This window comes from Pinus tabuliformis, chromosome 8 (assembly GCF_031772625.1).
Source record: "Pinus tabuliformis cultivar Carrire ecotype Pingquan chromosome 8, CPIR1, whole genome shotgun sequence".
In the NCBI taxonomy this organism is placed as follows: domain Eukaryota; kingdom Viridiplantae; phylum Streptophyta; class Pinopsida; order Pinales; family Pinaceae; genus Pinus; species Pinus tabuliformis.
In genome coordinates, this window is record NC_142294.1 from 598,698,806 (window position 1) to 598,719,652 (window position 20,847).

General features: G+C 36.1%; 1 protein-coding gene across 1 annotated transcript; it reads right to left on the reverse strand.

The window, feature by feature from the left end:
* Nucleotides 1-1,034: 1,034 nt before the first annotated feature.
* On the reverse strand, nucleotides 1,035-6,186 carry LOC149236897 (uncharacterized). Its single transcript, XM_089369068.1, has 5 exons — nucleotides 5,732-6,186; nucleotides 4,511-4,605; nucleotides 4,343-4,420; nucleotides 3,065-4,225; nucleotides 1,035-2,890 (listed from the first exon to the last, which is right to left on the reverse strand). The coding sequence occupies exons 1-5, from the start codon at nucleotides 6,184-6,186 to the stop codon at nucleotides 1,035-1,037; spliced, it is 3,645 nt and encodes a 1,214-aa protein (XP_089225194.1).
* Nucleotides 6,187-20,847: the final 14,661 nt, after the last annotated feature.

A 20,847-nucleotide genomic window follows, 5' to 3' on the forward strand; every position in this document is an offset into this window, starting at 1 on the left:
AACCTGTTCTATGATCAGAGATTTGGCCTGGGTTCGAGTTTCCTCCCTGCTTCGCCATCTCATCATGGCTTACTTACTAATACGGCATACCCAAAATCCTATAACTCAAGTTCATACCCAAAATCCTATAACTCAAGTTCATATGACTTTTTTTTAATAATTATAATATATATAATTTTAACCATTAATTTTAATTTAACAATTATTTACCGTTACTTTCAATAAACTATTTTAATACTATAATTAAATTTATTTTTGATCATAAATGCTATTTCTATTAAATATTTTTTTAAATTTCTATATTTAATAATTATTATAAAAGCACAAAATTGTCAATATAAAAATCCAATTTAAGGTAAATATATATATATATATATATATATATTTTCAACCTTTCCTTACTTTGTTTTTGTCGTACTTTAAACTTACCAAAAATATAAATATTTACGTGATTATTTATTATTATAAGTTGTTTTCGCATCGACTACTTAAATGTGTTCTTTATTTTTATTTTCTCTTTTATTTAAAATAATCAAATATATTATAAAATTAAAAGACATAATAAAAAATAAGTTTTTTTGTTTTTTGTGTTTGAGAAATATATATCTTAGATTATTGTTTATTGATTAATATTATATATTTATATTTATATATATGAATTATAATTATTGTTATATAATTGTATTATTTTTCCAGAGAGAAAATCATTATATAAATTATATTAAGAGAATATAATGAGCTGTTACATAAAAGGCTATATTTTTCCGGCCGGCTGATCCTGTAGATAATAGCAGATGGAGACTAGCAGATGGAAACTAATGCTAGAAGATCTGGGCAGATAACAAGATTGAGCTGATACAAAAGGAAATCCAAATGTCAAAACCATATATATCAAAACATGTCCTTGTAAACCATCCAAAAAGGAGAGATGATTTCTATGAAAAAAGTTCCACATAGACCACAGAAGAAAACTGAGAGAGAAGAAAAGAAAACTCCTGAGAAGAAAGAAATCATGAGAAGAAGAACCAACAATATCAAGCCGGAACAAGCAAAGCAGATATATAAACCAGCACAGAGGCAATAGGAGCCTTGGACTCCTGAAAGATGCAGGCATTCCTCCATTTCCAGAGAAACCAACACATGATGATGAATAACAATCTCCATGCTAGACGTTGGTCAATCCACCACTTGAAGCCCTCCTGAACAGAAGAGAAGACCTGGTAAGGAAAACCATGAGATAAGGAGAGATCATACCAGATTTGGGCCGATGCCAGACACTGAAAAAACATGTGGACATTTGATTCAGACGCCTGATGACACATGACACATCTACCCGGACCCGTCCATCCCTTTCTTTGAAGGACCTCCCATGTGAGGTTCCGATTGGAAAAAATCAGCCATGAAAATAAAATTGTCTTGAGCGGGCAGGTTGCTTTCCAGAATTTGGAAGGAAAGATGGGTGCGGGAAGCGGCGGAAGATTTGTCGAGGCAGCTGCATATAAATCCTTTACACGAACAGGCTGAGAGGAATTCGGCATCGACCATACCAATTCATCTTTGAAACCTGTCTGTTTAATACCTTTATCAGCAAAATTCTTTACCGCAGACACCCATATATGCCGCAGAGAGAGAGGCAGACCGAGATCCTCTGCATCCTTCCAGGTTGGCGAAGATGAGGACCAAGACTGTATCAATTTATTCCAAGTGAAGAAACCCTTTGTGTGCAGGAATGAAATCAGTTCGGGAGTGAGCATAGATTCCAGACCAAATACAGTTGAATCCAAACCGATAAGGATGCTAGTGCCGGTAGAGATACGCCATCTTAAGAAATCCAGGAAGAGAGCCTGTACCTTTCTGAAGCCGAGCCAGATAACAGATCCCCTTTTTGAGCCCAGAGACTTCCTCCTGTACCAATATACCACAGACCTTCCTTTCAAATATTTTTGTTTGATAATGGAGCTCCATTTGCCTTCACCGAAGATGCCTCTATGGAGAGATTTGCAGAGGAGGGCCTTGCCGAAAGACCTCATATGTAAAAGACCCCATCCGCCAGACCTCTTCGGTCTAGAGATGGAATCCATCTTTACTAAGTGGATCTTAGAAAGATGAGATCTTCCACCCCATAGAAAATTTGCAGTTAAAGAGACCATTTTGCTAATAATAGAAGCAGGCAGAAAATAGAGGTGAGCCCAATAAACCGCAAGATGAGATAGGACAGACTGAACTAGGATAAGTCTACCTCCCAGAGATAGGAATCGCATCTCCCATCTTGAAATTTTTTTGTAGAAACGGTCAATCAGCCAAAACCAATCCTGTTTGCGGTTCCCATTTGGCTTGAGTAGAAAGCCCAAATATTTAAAGCCCTCATTAATTGATGCCAGATTAATACCAAATAATGCGGCAATCCATTGAGCTAACTCCTTATTTGAGTCGTTGTGATACAACATGGATTTGGCCCTGTTGATGACCAAGCCCGATGCAAATTGAAACTTTTGAAAGATCCCATTGAGGCATAGCCAGCTTGATTTGCAGAGCATAGCAAAGATAAGAATGTCATCTATGAACAGGTTATGAGAAAGAAAAATATTCTTACAGATCTTGATCGGAGTGCATCGTTGATCAGCAACTGCTTTGTTAATCTGAGTACTGAGAGAATTCATGACTAGGATAAAGAGGAGGGGGGAGAGAGGACAGCCTTGGCGAAGTCCTCTCTCCGCCTGAAAGAAAGATGAAGGGGATCCATTGATGATAACTGAGTATTTAACGTTCTCAACACATGCCATCACCCAGTTAATTCCTTGAGTCCTCAGACCAATTTTTGCAAGGAGGATACGAAGGAACCCCCAATCCACATAGTCATATGCCTTTTCCATATCTATCTTTAGAATAGCTGCATCAATGTTTTTTGTTAAAACTAAAAATAAACACTCCTGTGTCGAGGCGACTGCATCAAGAATATTCCTATCTTTTAAAAACGCATGTTGATCCCTGGAAATGAAGGAGTTGAGAACCGGTTTCATTCTCTCTGCAATAATTTTTTATATGATTTTGAAGAGAATGTTACATAATGCAATTGGCCTGAAATCCGCAAACGATTCAAACTGATCCTTTTTGGGGATAAGAGCTATAAATGTAGCAGTGAGAGCGCTGTTTATATTCCCTGACATACAAGTAGCATCCACCATCCCCAGCAAATCGTCTTTAAACAAATCATAGAAGTGAGAGAAGAATTCAATCGGCCAACCATCCGGCCCAGGACTTTTGTCCTTTTTAAACTTCTTGATGGCTCCATGAAGTTCCTCTTCCGAGATGGGCTTGAAAAATTCTGTATTAGCGTCTTCATCAAACATAACAGGTACTTGATCAATCATCCAGAAGACATCATTTATCTCATTTGTCCGCCTCTTGTATTGTTCCTGGAAGAACCTTGTGGCCTCCATCGAAATATCATGTTGTGAATATAAGAAGCCCCCATTTCCATCTTCGATCTTCCAGATCGAATTTTTACGCCTTCTTGCATTTGCAAAATTATGGAAGAACTTTGTATTTCGGTCGCCCTCCTTGAGCCAAATCGCTCTACTTTTAAGCCTCCAGGATGATTCTTCCTTTAGCAGCAACGCTTGTTTCTTTTTCTCCAAGGTTCTGAAATGATTTTTTTGATCAAAGGACATACAGTCAAAGTTGACTGTGGCTGAAATAAACCTTAACTCCTTTTTTATGTCATCGAGCTCCTGTTTTTCCTTCTTCCTCTTTTTAATTAGCCAATCCTTCGCCACCTCCCTCAAATATTGGATCTTTTCACGAAAGGTAGTGAAGGAAGCCCTCTCCGACTGCTTTAATTCCTCCCATTTTTTTGATATGACCTCGTTGAAGGACTTATCAGTCAAATAGATTCTGTTAAATTTGAAGGAGTAACCCAGCCTACATTCCGAATCCCTCCAATAAAGAAAGATGGGACGATGGTCTGATGTATAATCATTTCCTGTGCTAGCGACTGGCATTCCACATTCATCGATAATAGTGGCATTGATGATGAAACGATCGAGTCTTTTAGCAATGAGAGCCAGACCAGATCTGCTGTTATCCCATGTTGGAGACATCTTAAGAGGAATAACATCAACCAGATTCCTATTTAGAAATTCCAGGCGAAGTCTATCAGCAATATGGTCATACTTCCTGTAGTTGCCCCAACATTCATTGGAATTCAGTGTGACATTAAGATCACCTGCAATCAATAAAGATTCAATGTCTAGGATTTCCGAGGCAAACAACATATCCCAAAAGGAGGATTTGTTCCTATAGGGCGCATAGATGTTCAGAATGTTTAAAATCTTGGGCCGACCTCTGACCGAAGCTGAGATTAGGATGCCTGCACAACATTTATAGGCTTTAGCTTTGACCCATGTCGGGTCCCACAAGACTGCCAGACCACCCAACAAACCATCAGCATCAGAAGCAACCATATACCAGGACGGAAACATTCTTCTGAAGAAGGCTATTGAAACCTTACTTGAGTGCATTGTTTCCTGTATGAAGATGATATGAGAGTGGGCTGATATGAATATCTCTTTTAGTGCCAAGAATTTTGGGATGGCGCCCAATCCCCTGATATTCAGGGAAGTCAGGAAAGTCATTTTGAAGGCTGACCAGCCATACATGCTCTAAGTGGCTGGGGGGCAGTAGAATCTGTGATTGGAACTTCAACAAGGGAGAGGTTCGTGATGCCATAATCTGAAACAATTGTTCTGCCTCTAAAATGGCGACTTCCTCCTCTCTGCTTTTTCCGGACGGTGATATTCTTTGCAGAATTGGGGCTGATGGAGGGAAAAGAGGGTTTATGGATGGTTAAAGGTTCAAGGACCGGTGGATTCCTCTGGAGGAGAAGATCGATGTCGCTGTCAGATTTGTTCACCGGAGATTCCGTCGGGGAGTTAAAAGGCGTAGGAGATGGCATAGGCTCCTTACCTCTAGAGAGGCCTGCGGGGGGGGGGGGGGGGTAACCGAAGAAGGTGTCGATGAGCTTAGCAGAATGGGGTGTGAACCCACCACAAAATCCCCTTTTTTCATGGGAGATGGAGAGGGCACCGGATTTTCTTCTATTGGCTCGGGAATAAAAGGGCAGTCAAAAACTGGTGAGAGCGGACCATCCGGATGATCATGAGAAATGTACTGAGAATGGCAGGAGGCCTTTACCTGAGAAGGAGCATGATAGAGGAGGATACCTGCGTCTTCAAACAGAGATTCATCAACGGAGATTCTACCCCTATAGAGAGGGCGACGCTTTGTTTTTCGATTAAAACGAAGAGTGCAATTTTTGATGAGATGACATGTTCGATGACAGAGAGAGCACCGGAAAGGGATACCCCAAAAGTCGAGTCTTTGACATATTGTGGTCCCTTCCCATGTTATATCAATATGATCCGGATAACCTCCTTTGTAGGGTTTTTCAATCAAAATCCATGCAATCCTTTTATCTTTCTCCCCTCTGACCCATGGGTCAACATAAATAAATTTACCAACTGAATTACCAATCTCTGTGAGGGTTTCAATAAACCATAATTCCAGTGGAAGATTGGGAAGCTTGACCCAAATCATACAATTCGATGGTGTGTTTTTAAGAGGGTCGAAACCCATATACCATCGAGATAAAGACAAGAAACTCCTGCCGAAAACCCAAGGTTTATTAAGAATCATTTCTAGATCCGATGATTTCAAGAAGTGAAAGGAAAACCAGTCTTTCATCAGCCGAGAAATGACTGGAGTATATCCAATCAGAGGAGTCCATTTAGTTGATAGACATGTTCTCATTTCATCCTCTGTCATCTCCGGAAAATGCCATTTCCCAATGAGAGCGAGCTTTTGAAGGCTATCAATACATTCAGACAAAGTCGCGCTCGTGACAGAAACCGCCTTAGGAGGGGGAATTGTTTTGACCGGGTTCCAAGTTTTCTTGGAGCGTTCCCCTTTTTCATGCTCTTTACTAAATTTGGGGGAGGCAGGATCCTTTTTGTCCGAAGCCATCACAGGTCGAGCAGGGAGAGAATTGGCCTGACAAGAAGAATGAATCATCTCGTCCACCGTGGCATGCCAGCCCGGGTCAAGGATGGCAGATTCATGTGCTTTTTCCGCCTCAATGGCAGCCCTGAAGAGAGCCTGCGTGGCCGGGGAGTCACTGTCGACTGACATTCAATGAAACAGATGGAATGCTCAGATGGAGCTGGAAAGAGGTACTGCACGGATGTGTTGATATGATAGTCAAAAGAGAACGTTCTGCAATTGAGCCTGGATGAAAAGATCCCTAGAAGGAAAACCTATTGGAAAAAGTACAGCGAGGAGGTTTCCCGTAGATTTTGTCAGGAGAGCTAGATATGGACTTAATGATACTCCTGGGAAAAGGTACCGAAACCCCGAAAAAGAAACTTCAAGGACAGGGAGAATTACGATTCTAGGATCAGCTAGAATTAAGAGGGGTGACAGGAGATGGACAAAACCACCGTCAAAATGTCATTTTGCATGGGATCGAGAAACTTCTGAGCAGAAGATGATGGAAATTCAGCATTTGGCGGCTAAAAGAATTAATGAACTGCTCAGTCGCCGGAGAACGCATTTGAAAATAGAAACCCAGTGAAAGACCGGCAAAAAGATCCGACGAAAAAAGCCTTCCGAAAACCCTGTGAGCCTAGGGGATTCGAAACAGGCAAAACTAAGGATCTGAACCCTATTCTACTGACTCGTTTTGACAGTCAATACAGCAGCAATAGACCTGTATGATACACCACCATCTCCCTATTCGAAATCTTATGTCTGAACATGGACTATAAATAAAAATAGAAGCCTTAATCTTGTTTATTATAGCTTTCAACATATTTAAAGTATATATTTACAGAGACATATCGAAAACATTTCCACAGAGACTAATACAGACTTTTAAACATGACCCAGTCTCTGTAAATATCTATCTCATAACCTTTAGTCATAATAATAATAAGACTAAAAAAAGAAACCATCTGAGAAAGAGTTACTAACCCGAGAGAGAGAACCGAAAGCGCATCCAGGACCGGAGGAGCCATGACAAAGGATCCAGAATTGACAAAAAAACCAGCTTAGAAGCAGCGACGAAGGAAAAGAAAAACTGAGTTCAGCTCCCTTCCTTCTGGCCAAGAAGACCAGAGAGGCAAACGATAACCGTTCCAGGGAGTGCAATATAAGAAGAGTTAGCGAAGATTGTTGTGGCTAGGAAAAAGACATCAAGTGTCTCCCTGCATGGCTGAGCGTTTGTAAAACTGTTCCCATGAAACGTGTCCAACGAGAGAGGAGGTGGCCATGCAGCTTCCTAAGGAGTAGACCGGTGACCTTCGATGATTGGAGGATGGTTCATGCTGAGTAACTGGCTTATTTTGATTGGCATGCACGATGAGGAGGTCGATCGCTGGTTGGCTGAGCGCATGGCTTCCCCGTCCCGACGCGCTCCGGTCTCAATATCGCCTTCTCATCATAGCATCACTTCATCCTAATTGTATTATTGTAATTTTTAAAAATATTATAACTAGTATATATGAATTAAATAATTAGTAAATGTTTTATAAGCACCAAAACATTTTTTTTATATTGTTAAAATTAGAAAAATCATAAAAATTGTGATCAATTTTATTAGCCATTACCAATTTCTATTTACAACATAAATTATAACTATTTCAAATTACTATTATGATTAATTAAGAATTCTTAATTGTAAGATTCACCATTACTTCACCATAAGGATGCTTAACATGAAAATAGCCTTTGTTATAATATCATGGCTTACTTACTAATATGGTATACCCAAAATCCCATGACTCAAGTTCATATGACTTTTTTTTAAATTTTGATTGTTAAATTAAAATTTTGAAAGCCCTTCAATAGACATGCCTATGGGCTTAATTTTATTAACAAAATTACATGAGGATGATACTACAAATGTGTTTACATTATCCTTCTTGGATCAAAAAGTCAAGAGACCAAAATATATATGTACCTAGGAATGTATTCCTTTTTTTTATGGCTAAGCGGAATTAAATAACACCCTTTATACAATCATAATCTAAATAATATAAACATCGTTATTCAAACAAAATTCATAAACAAACTTCATAAACCAACATTTGTTTCCTAAAACACCCTAAAAATGTATAGGTTATCACCAAGAAGGAGTGTTTCATAAATGTTTCCTAGACATATTCTTAAAACTGAGGATCATGAAGATAAAAGGAAACATGCCCCCTTTTTGATTATGTGATGTCCCTAATTCCTTCTTGCAATTCAAGGCTATCCATGGGTAACATATCAACTTTCTTGTTATTTTTCTTATAGACATGAGAAAAAGCGATGTAAGTAATGTAAGATTGCAATATTTTGATGTGTTAATAGAGGGGTTGTAACAAAAAATTTATATGATCGACATCTCCATTCACCCATTGAGTTGCAAGGAGGAAATTATGTAGGAATTCAACATAAGTGACTCATCTCTCAATAGCAAGTAACAGTTGCAATTTTAGTGTTATGATTTCAGTCTTGTTGTTTGACAATTAAGGTAAGGGTATGATTTTGAGAAAGGAAAATCACTTCCATTACTACTTTATGGGTAAAGGAAAATTACTCTCCTTACTCCCCTGTGGGTTTACCTCCCTAAGATGCTCTATCAAAAAGGGCCTAAGGGCTTTAAGTATAGATGAGATGTTTTTTTGGATGCATCCATGGGATAATGCATTAATATTTTGGACCAACCTAATTATCGACTACATTTTCTCTTCAAAAACATTTATTCATAAATATCACGTGCTATGTATCCCAAAGAAACATCTCACAATAACTCTAATTAGAAAATTATTAGAATTGGATCTAGGTATCAATAATCATGTTTGAATTCTGAGCACACTGAGGGACTTGTCAGAATTGACGGAATTTGCTTATCATATTCAAAAATTGGGTTACACATTTAAAGGGAAGACTATCTCCCTACATTCAAATATTTTTGGTCTTCTTGCAATCTAGACTCCCCATGATTTGTTGAGGGGCAAGGTTTTAAAAGTTTTTATTGTCCTTATGCCAATTCCTTAAGGTCTTCTTTATTGAGTCTCCTTGTAATTCATTTCAACCTTGTAATTCCTTCAATTTCGATCAACCCAGTTTGTAAAGGGACAAAAAAGGGTGTGATGTACGCTTGTTTCAATATATTATTCACGTAAGCTACATCTTCTAGGGCCCTCATAGTTTCCCTTTTGAATATGTTAGGTTTCTATTTTTAAGCAAAATCCACATAAATATTTTAGATTTAATAGGGCATCCATAATTCTAAAGTTCTTTCAATCACTAACATGAAGACTCGTCAAATATTTCAAAGACGATGGAGTTATAACTGAGTCTACATTCATATCCACACAAGCTATTTGTGAACTAGAGGAGATCATCCTCTTCTTCATTGATGAAACATTATAATTGTTAGGACATTGTGTAGGAATTCTAGGTCACTGCATATTCCACACTAAGGTCCAGGTTTCTCCAAGTTAAGAATAATTATTGTATAGAGTTCAACTCTTTCCTTATTACAATTTGGCAAAGGGTATAAAACCCTTTATACTTTCTATTGATCTTTAATTCCAACCCAAGTGTAGAGACTAAGCTAAACATTCTATCCTTTCCCAAATGGCTTATATTTTTCTTCTTTATGATATTTATTATAGATTTATAAAATTATTTCTAAGTAAAGCTATTCTATTAATATGAAACAAAAATATAATTACAATGAGGCTCGAGCCTCAGTAGTACTGAACATCTGTTATCAGAAAGAACCCGACTACCCCATCGATGGGGAAACCAGTCCATTAAGGCAAAAAGAACCCACACATGGGTTATCAGTTTTAAACCAAAAAGCTTCAATCATGGTATAAGATGACCAGGAAAGTTCAAACATAACAAAAAAATTTCAAAAAATAACCAAGCAGCAAAATAAACACCCAGCTCGCAGGAGGCGACACCTGGCTACCAAGTGTCACTTCTATAAGTCGTCTGGGGCCAGCTCCTCCTCGATGTGACATGCATATTGGTACCAGTCATCCTCCTCCGTTGACATGCCAACCTAAGGTCCATGAGCAGGAGGAAGGCCAGCAGAGCTGCTAGCAGCTACATGCAGGTGGAACGTGTCTCCCATTCGGCTTCCTGGAGTCTGTGTGTCTTCAATTCTGCCTTCCGCAGCATGTTGACTACCACCCATCTCCTTGCCAAGCAGGGTGGTAACCCCCTCGTCCAACGTTTGCTTACTAGGGTCGCGGGCGCTCCTGAGCGTGTGGGAAGCCTGCTGCTATGCCTCATTTCTCTCTAGAGAAGCATACTGAGGTTTAATTTCCTCAGAAAATTTATGGTGATAGTGGTTGTGATTATGGGCCGATTCAGGGTGCTGTGAAAGCGAAATTGAGTTGAGTGAGGGGCAGGGTGAGGGGGGAAGGGAAAGGAGGTCGTATGGACGACAATGTTTCTCCGACTAGCCCCCTGGAGCAGAGCGCGTCCTCGACCACTGTGGGTATCAGGGTACCTACCCAGGAAGGTGCCAGAAGGATTACGGATGTCAGGGGAAGGGAAGGGGGAAGCAGAGTCTGGGCTGGGCGTTGTAGGAGTGCGGATGCCACCACCACGACTACCTCCTCTTCTACTATGCATTCGGTTACAGATGCGAGCCATGGCAATGTTCGAAGCAAAGCTATTAGTGGAGAAATTGGCTGAATGGTTGGGCAGAGGATGAGAGAGGGAGTTCTGAGCTGGAGTCAAATTGTAGAGCCTTGTTTGGGAGAAATGATTCCTGTTACCAAGGTCTACACAACTGAGCAACTAGCATCGGCTTCCAGTAACAGTTCGAGAACAGGGTTGCGCTGCTTGAGGAGGGCATACGCTATGGAGCAGGGGGGGGGGAGCATGAACAAGTTCTGGGGCATCCATAGCTGTGCGAATAATGGGTAGTTCACAGCCAGAGTACCCATTTAATGCAATTTGCAGGCCATCATGAATTTGTTGTAGGCTCGCATGGGAGGGAATGCAAGTGGCCATGTGTCTCATCCCCTCGCCGCCGAACTTTCTAATCCTCATAACTATCATGGTTGTCACCAGCATCCGGGTTAGATTTATAAAATCTTTATTATTAGTTGTAAAATGTATTTTTTTAATTCCTTCATAGAATAAATAATATAAAGTTTTGAAAAGATCACTTATGATGATTTAATTTATGACAACAACTCCTTCATACAAATATCTGGGAATTGACATCCATCATTAGCTCAACTGGAATTATAACATTGAGAAAAGGAAAAATGGATGTTGGAAAGCTTACTATTGGGTTGAAGACAGTTGTAAGATGACAAGCCTTTGGATTTGGGATAAAAGGAGGCTCCTCTTTAAGACTCTTGTCACTCCTATTTTTTTATGTGGATGGAGGTTTGGATCACAACTTATCCAGAGAATCGTGGGGGAAGATTCAACAAATCATAAAACAATGTATAGCCTACCACCTCAATATTTAACGAAATACTCCCTACTATATCCTCATGATTGAAGCAAGTCTTCCCCACATTGAAAGCATGGTTATGAATAGATATGTTATGTAGAAGAAGAAGAAGTTATACAACATGGATGCCAAGGGGTTTCATAAAAATGCTTCTAACTCTAACCAAAACACCCAACTTTGACTAAAGCGAGGGTGGCATAAGGCACAGTCATGGCTAGACCATCGGTGAATAAAAGAGATCATCTTGTAGATTAAAAATATTATTAGTTCCAAATTTAAAGAGAAAATGTAAGGAGGTAAAGAGCTAGAGCGAAAAAAGGAAACTAAGATATTATAAGGAAGTGATCAACCCCAATCTTGAAAACAAAAATTTCTTTGTGTGGATAAGTGTTAAGAAAATCAATGTTGCAAAGATTAGATCTGATTCTCATGAGCTTTATAGTGAAAGTGGGCATTGGTCAATTCCACAAACACCATGGGATGAATGCCACCTGTGTGATCCTAAGATGGTTGAAGATGAAAATCACTCTCTTAGATTGTCTATCTTAAACTCACATTGCATCTAATTTTCAAAATATTTGTCATACTATGGACAATGTTGAGGTTTTGTTTGAGCGAAATTCTAGTAATCTAAAAAAAATCTCATTTCTTTTGAATATAAAAATAATAAAAAATAAAAAATTCTAACTAATTTCTTACTTTCTTAAAATTGAATATCCTATATTAATTTTTTGGAAACATAAATTAATTTAAAATTCCTAACCATTAAAATTGAATATCCTACATGAATTTTAGTAAACATAAATTAATTTAAAATTCCTAACCATTAAAATTGAATATCCCATATAAATTTTAGTAAACATAAATTAACATTAAAATGGAATATCCATACACATTTTAGTAAACATAAATTAATTTAAACTCCTAACCATTAAAATTGAATATCCCATATAAATTTTAATAAACAAAAAATAATTTAAAATTCCTAACCATTAATATATTTGAAGAGGAAAAAAATCTTAAAAATAAAAAATATAATCAATTATTTTAATTATTAATAGATGTCTTTTATTTTAATTTGTATATTTTGAAATTGCGAAATTTTATTTTAGTGTAAAATTTTCTTGACGAAAGTGAGATGTTTCAGTCTTGATAACCTAGTTTTCTCTATAAAACTCTACACTATGAGTCACAGTTGCATTCAAAAATCTATTTTCTTTATTTACATATTACAATTCCAATGTAAATATGCATTATTGAACAACAAAAGAACCTTTGTTGGTATGTTAAAATTAAAGTTACAAAATTTTAACTCTCTCCGTCGATGATACGGTTATGTCTGTTGCTTCCCACCGAAGCCTACCCGTATAATCACATGAGTTTCAGTCATGGTTATGTTTGTTCCTTCCCACCAAAGAATAAGCGAACAAGCAAACGAAGCTGATTCGATTAGATTGTATGAATGTGAAATGTCTCACGAAGCAATTTCCTTGGTAATTGATTTCATGACATTTTCTCTTCAAAATAGAATATTCATGGGACCATAACTTGTCAATTTAATAAACCACGGAAGCCTCTGAGCACAAATCGAGTTTGAACCTTATTTATTTAAAAGTTATGAGACCTAGCTAGGAAAGAAGGCAGCCTCTAACTAACAAATAAGGTTCCTACAGGTCACAACTCGGTCATGTCGACAGAGGTTCGATCTCAGGCCCTTTCACGACATATAAAGAACTTTATATTAACAAAAAACCCAATAATGTTGAGCTCTTAGATCAATACTGTATTTGCTGTAGCCACCAGCAACGGTCTATCTATCGAGGCAGAGGAATTGGGTTTTTTTGGTTGGAATCTCGATAAAACACTTTTAACCAATCTTGCAAAAGTATAGTTTAAATGATGTTTTTGAAAGTTGTTATATATTCAGCATCATTAAAAAATTTTCAAATATTGAAATTTAAAGAATTTAAGTTAGATTTACAAAAATCTTGAAATTTAACGAATTTAAGTTAGATTTACAAAAATCTTTACAGCAATTTATCAAAATATTGTCCGAATTTTCATGATTTTGAAGAAAAGACAGTCGAGTTAGACTACGGCCCAGCAACTTCTTTATGTATCAGATATATTGTACGACTTCAAACATTAATGACAGAGTACCATTACACCTATTATCATCACACAAAGCAACTGTATCAACACATCACTGATTGAATATTTCATAATTGGCTGTTGAATGATAAAGCAACTGTATCAACATATCTCTGATTGAATATTTCATGATCGGTTGTCTTTAACAAGCACCCAAAGAAATATCATATTTAGATTTTGAAAAGACTGAATCCTGAGGCTTTGTTATAAGCTACTGTTAATGACCAATTGCTAAAACCCTAGGAAGATCAAATTGAGATAAGTAAATCTAAAAACACGAGTCAATCATAAATCAACATAAAAGGCGCTGAAGAAATTAATACTATCTGCTTAGTAACGAACAGTGGGCGACTGGAGCTCTGGTAACCAAGAAACCATAACAGAGTCTCAGAAAACGAAGACTAATTCAGATTTCTATTCACTTCCATGGAAGATGCAGCTATTTTGGATTACCCACATCCGTGGAACTAAGCAACATATAAGCAATCTAATCATATTCGTATACTCATATACATTCATTGAAACAGCAACCAACACTGCAGCAAACAGTCGTCCCCATTAGATGAAACTAGAAAACAATAGTCGAACCTCCAGTTCAGAAATGGAGAACTGAAGCAGTGGTTAGATAAGGTAGGCGAGCCGCAGGCCTTCTGTTCGATGAAGACGTTATAGCTGGGTAGGAAACACAGATCCAGAATTGATAAGTCCTGCACCGTCTAGCCCTTGAGGATATTTTGGACCACTGGTGTTTATGTTATCATGGAGAGACTGGAAATGAATATACGTATTGCGATTATACAGTTGAGGACAATAACTGTCTGTGGTAGAATGGAGGTGGGACACTGAGTTCATATTCAGGTCAAGTACTGCCTTATAAACTAAGAGCTTGCCCAATGGCTGCCAGCCCTGCTGGGTTAAATGTGCAGAGAGAGTAGGGTTCACGGCTGAATATCCAAAGGGGATTTCGGGAATACCAGTGAATCGCTGCACCATGGCCCTGAAATTCGAAGTGTCGGTGTTCAGCAGCGTCGTCGGCGCTCTCCTGGAAGCCCTGGATCGTTTCTTGCCCACCTTGGCAGTTCGTCCGGGATTTACAGACAGACTCGCCGAGTTGCTTAGATCTCCGGATTGAGGAGGCCGTGGTTCCGTGGTTGTCACTGGCGTGGCTTCTGCAAGCTTGGAATTGGTGGACATGGTCGCGAAGACGTGTCGACGTCGAAAATCCTGCGAGCCGTTGCTTGATATCAGGAAGCTCTGCGCTTCTCCGTGGCTATTGTCGTTGCCTGCCGGCTTCTGGTGAAATTGCGCAGAGGCATCAAGCAACTGAGAACTGTTGATCGGGCAGTGCATTCCAAAGGGCGGGGCAGACGGATCTGGAGGTCCCAAGCTGTTGTTCAACAAAAGGGCATTAGAAATGGAATCTCCTCCGGCATTTAACATAAACTCCATTGCTCTGGAAAATTCCTGTTCACGACAAAGTATTGTAATGTAACGAACAACTCTTGTGCTGTCAAGTCGGATACATAATGTAATTCCTGCTACGTTTGGTTTGTATGAGGCAGCCTGTTTGTAGTATATACTTCACACCCAGATGCGTTGTCTAAGGGCACTAGGTCACCGCGTACTGCCGAGCGTTCACATGGTGGGGAGGCCACCTCTGTGAAGTGTTGATCAGAAGGGTTCCCGGAGACCGCAGTAATGTGTCCGCCGTAGTCCGATCAGGTTGTATAACTGACCGCATTAAAAAACAAATTTAAACTTTTCCTTGTCGGCAATGGCGCAGCAGTGTTCACATTGGACCCGCTATATATTATAAACAATGCTCCACAAACCATCCGGTAGTTAGACTGCCGTAATCGAAAGCTAGCCAGCGACAGGAAATTGTCATGAACAATTATTTTTATTGAAGATAATATATTAGTTAGACGGCCGTAATCGAACGCTAGCAAGTGATAGGAACTTGTCATGAACAATTACTTTTGTCGAAGAGATTATATTAGCAAATATAAAAAATATTATATTTATGTATTTAAAATTTTATAAATCAGGTTGATATAAGAATATCATTATTTTTATCTATGAGATGTGGTCTATACAGTTTAGTTATATTAATTTTAATTTTAAATTTTATAGTAGCAATCGAAATTGAAAGTGGGAATTAATGGTAGGAATATATATTTTTTAATGAGTTGTTATTAGTGAGATTTGTTGGAAGTTTTTTTGGTGGGTTTTTTTGTTTTAATTTCTCTGAAATTTGCTAGAAATTTAGAGAAATCACAAGTTTCATGGGTAATCCCTACACAATCGAAGTGCCCTAGGAGATTTTCAGGGCGCTGCATCCATATATACAATTAAAAAAACGAATTTAAATAACACAAATCAAGATTTCACCTCAGATTTTTCCACCAAATTTAGGCACCAGAAAATCCAAAAAATCACATTAAAGACAACTCCAAATTTTTCCACCAAATTCAAGCACCAAAAAATCACACTAAAGACAACTCCTTTTTTTAATGTATGTTTAAATTTAATATAATTTTATATAATTATCATGATATCATTTTATATAGGAGATTATTTGAGATTTGTCATTTTTCCATTCAACATTAAGATTATTTAATATTGGTTATTTTTCCATTCAATATTAAGATTGACCCTAAACTATAGTCTCCAAATAATTATGTAACAATATCTTATTATTGTACTATATCATCTTTCCATCATATATTAATATTAATCCCACTCTATATAAAACTTATAATTAAAAATAAATAAATAAATCAGTTTTACTTTAATCTACAATTTTAGTTTTTATATTTAACATGAAATTTTAAATTCCTATTTTTATTTTAATATATAATTTTAAATTATTTTTAACTTTAGATCTTTTTGGATCCGATAAAGGTGATCGGCCTAAGAACATATAAAATTTAATTTCTATTTTCACTTTGTATTTTCGAAAATTGCCACATAAAAAGATTTGATATGTCTCCATACCAGATAGATTTAAGATTAGAATAATTAATAACTATATAATTAAATTATAATTATAATTATATATATATATATATATATATTCTTCTTAAATTGTAAAAGAACTTAGCAGTATAATTACAACCTCCTCCATTAGAAAAATGTTTAACAACATTGTGCTCAGAATCAAAATTTAGCTTATTTGGGGGAGACGTATACTGGGAACTTATTTAAACAATAATGTTGCTTTCTGAGCATGTTAATTCATTTTTAAATTAAAAACGACAATTAATCATAATATCTCCATTGTTCATTGTTCACGAGTTCAAGCAATGATTCTCAGTCGCTTTTTATCTTTAATATTTGAATTTTTTTAATGTAGGCTTTCCATTTTGTTCACGAGTTCAAGCAATGATTCTCAGTTTCTTTATATCTTTAATATTTGAATTTTTTTAATGTAGGCTTTACATTTTTGAGGACTTACAGATTTAGGATGGCGTAGGTTCAATTTCGATATGTAGGAGGTGGAGAATAAATAATTATGTCCTGACCAAAGATGTTGGAAATAAGTGGGAGACAATAAGGAATGATTCATGGTATTTTCATTACCAAATGACCAAGTCTATTCCAGGAATTGAGATGTCTAGAGCCCATTGCATTAGTATGAATTTAAAGTGGTTTGATTTAAATTTGGCTGATTAATATAAATTTAAATTTGTTTTAAAATTGGCATTATTTTTTTTAAATAATTTTAAAAATAAGTACTATTTTAATATAGTTTGAAGTAATGATATATCTCATATTGAGTTATAGATTGTTATCGGATGCAAAGGTTTAATTATATCTAATTTTTGTAAGTTTAAAAAAATAAAGAAGAAGAGAAAAAGCTAGCTATTCCAAAAATCATATAAGCCTACTAATAGTGATTGGGACTTCAATACATAGAGGTTGACCTTATTAACTACCTCATCTAGAGCAATAGTGGTTGGGACTTCAACATAGACGTTGACTTTATTAGCCACCCTATCTTGAGGAATACAATGACAAGATTACAACTTTCGCACTTACTACTTTTGATGTTGAAAATATACTTAAACTTGTAAGTGATAGTTGATATCCAATCTTCACAAATGTGGAGCTTGTTACAAATCTTATCATGAGTAATGAAACAATAAGTGTCTAATTTCAAATTCTCATGCTAAAAATCTATTTAGACCTAAAAATGATGGGCAAAATCATACCCTAGATGTTGAGCTTGTTCGAAACTCAATGTAGGCAATATAATGGCACGTTTTCAATTCTACTACTTGAACTTCTGAGGCTTAAAATCTATTGCAATCTCATAATAATGTTTATGATAAAAAATTACAATATTAAATTTGCTAGCTACCTTAGTTTGAGTAGTCAGATAATAGTTTCCATTTTTTTTCCAATGAAAATTGAAATCCAAACATCACAAAAGTTGAGCCTATTAAACATCCCATCTTGAGCATTGAAATGGAAAGCTTCCAATATTTTCATTTACAAATTTCAATTTTAAAAATCTATTTGTGTATTGTAATGATTGTGGGGATTTGACCATCATAAAAGTTGATCATACTAGTCATCTTAACTAGAGTAATGAAATGGAAAGTTTCTTGCTTTTATGCTTGTGACTTTTAAGGGTAAAAAACCATTTGAGCTAGGGATATGATGGCTTGGGTTTGGTTTTAATAAAGGTTGAGGTTGATAGATACCCCAAATGTGAGAAATGAATGACATGTTTCCAACATTAATTTCTGTGGCTTCTTAACTTAAAATGTTAATTCAAGCGCAAGGATCTAATTGTCGCAAGAATGAGCTTTCTAGTTGTGACCCTAGCTTGAGAAGTGGAATGATAAGTTCCCTTTTGATTGAAAAAACATATTTATCTCCAACAATGAGGATTTATTGAATTCAATCATCGTAGATGTGGAACATGTTTGAGAGCCCAAATAACATGACTTGTTATCTAATTCTAAAGTTCGGGCCTATTGTCATTAATTAGTATTTGACTAAAAAATGTTGTCATGACATTTACTCTAAATTGAACTCCTTCCTATTATCATGGTGACCTTTCTTTGTTCATGGTTCAAAAAGTGACCTAAAATGACTTATATTTTTTCTTATGCCTCGGGAAATTTTTATTTTTCATAGTGTTTATGGTGTCTATTTTTATAACTTAGCTACAATGCAAATAACATGATGACTTGTTATCTAAATCCAAAATTTGAGGATATTTTCATTGATTGGGGTTAAATCCCAAAAAGGTACAATGACATTTTCCCCATATTACACTTCCTATTGTGGCATGGTGATTTTTTCTCTCTAAAGGGCTCATGATGACTTTGTCTCTTTACTTATTCTTAAGAAGAGGGTTCACAATGACTTTATCTTTTTACTTATGCTTACTTTATATCTTTACTTATCCTTAGAACAAGAGGCTATGTTAATGTTTCATTTTATTTATTTTTGTCTTTTTTGAATGTATACATGTTTAACATATGTATTAATTATTTTTATAAATAATAATAATAATAAAAATAATAAAGTTATAAGTTATTTAATTTTCATAATCTTTTTTAATTTTGGAAATATTAGATCCCTTATGAAGTAAGTTCTTTTTCATGCTTGTATGTTTTTACCAACCATTTAATTTATAAGGCTATGCTAGTTATCTTATAGTCATTAATGGAAGATGTTCTCCTTGTCTCCTTTCACACCAATAGATGGAATTTCAAATATTAATTACCTTCCATCTATAAATCCATGTTAACTTGTCACATTTACTTAATAAAATTATGAAATAACCATGCAAATTATACAATAACAAATGAGATCATAAGGAAATGACAAATTTCAAATGGCATCCAATAAAAAATGCCAAATGACATTGTAAAAGAGTGAAAATGACACATCCACTTGCAACAATTGCATTTACTAATGTGGTTACACTCATTATGTTTTTTTTTTTTTTTTATGTGTTTCAACTTTAGTAGGATATAAATTTGATGTATATTGTGTTTTATTTGGTGTTTGAAATGGATGCTTCTATGCCATGAAGTTTTAATTTTCATTTTGGTAAATGGAAATTTAACCATTAAAGCATTGATGGCTTTCAGTGTATCATATGATATCATTTTAGGAATAGTAAGTTATTGAACTATAACCATATTCATAAATATTAATCTCAACCAACGAAATTCCTCATAATTTTGAATAACCCAAATAACATTCATTATATTGAAGTAGAGTCCATTCCCTACATATAAAAAAAAAAAACCTTTTAATAACATAAAAATCAATAATATTCAACTCTAATCTTCCCATATAAAATTTGAATAATGTCCATGCATTGGATATATGCATATTGTATTTTATGTAGCCATTGCTCATCCGAAACTTGTTGTTTAGGAAACCATTGAAGACAGCAACTTATTATATGCATATTGTTTTTTATGTAGCCGCTGCTCATCCCAATCTTGCTGTTTCTAAAACCATTTAAGACAGCAACTTCTTTATGTTTCAGGTACATTGTCTAAATTCAAACATACTGTTATTCTGATCAGCACACAAAGCAACTGTATCATCATGATCAATATCTCGTGTTCATTTTCCTTTCAACGGGCATTCAAAAAAAACCCTCATTTCGATTTTAAAAAGACCAAACATGTGTCTTCCCATATTCCCAACTATCATATCCTTATTCTAAGCAATAAGCTACGATTAGGTTTTATTGACCAACTGCTAAAACCCTATGAAAGAACAAAATTTAGATAAGTGACTCTCAAAACACGAGAAGATGACTAACCAACACAAAAACCTCTGAATAAAATGATACCGTCTACCTAGTAATGAACACTCTCTAGAAGAGTACGGGCAACCAAGAAACCATAACTCGGTTTCAGACCACGAAGAATAATTCAAATTTATATTTACGTTCAATGCAGGTACAACAAAACGAAGAATAATTCAAATTTGTATTCATTTTCAATGCATGTGCACTAGAATACGTTTTCCTATCTGGAACGCCTAATTTCCCAGAATATATGGCAACAAAATCTCCAAATACATAGAACAGCTAGATTGGGACTCTAAATCACATTCGTATGCCTTAATTGAAACGGCAACTAACACCGTAATCACCGATTGGCACCATTAGAAATAAAGCTCAA

Excerpts from the sequence above, each read along its gene's own strand:
- LOC149236897 (XM_089369068.1), bottom strand. The coding sequence starts at position 6,186 with ATGTCAGTCGACAGTGACTCCCCGGCCACGCAGGCTCTCTTCAGGGCT. Across the intron at positions 4,606-5,731 it reads TCTCGGCTGATGAAAGACTG|GGGATTGGGCGCCATCCCAA; the intron begins GTTTTCCTTTCA and ends CCTGAATATCAG. Across the intron at positions 4,421-4,510 it reads ACAGGAAACAATGCACTCAA|TCTTGTGGGACCCGACATGG; the intron begins GTAAGGTTTCAA and ends GTGGTCTGGCAG.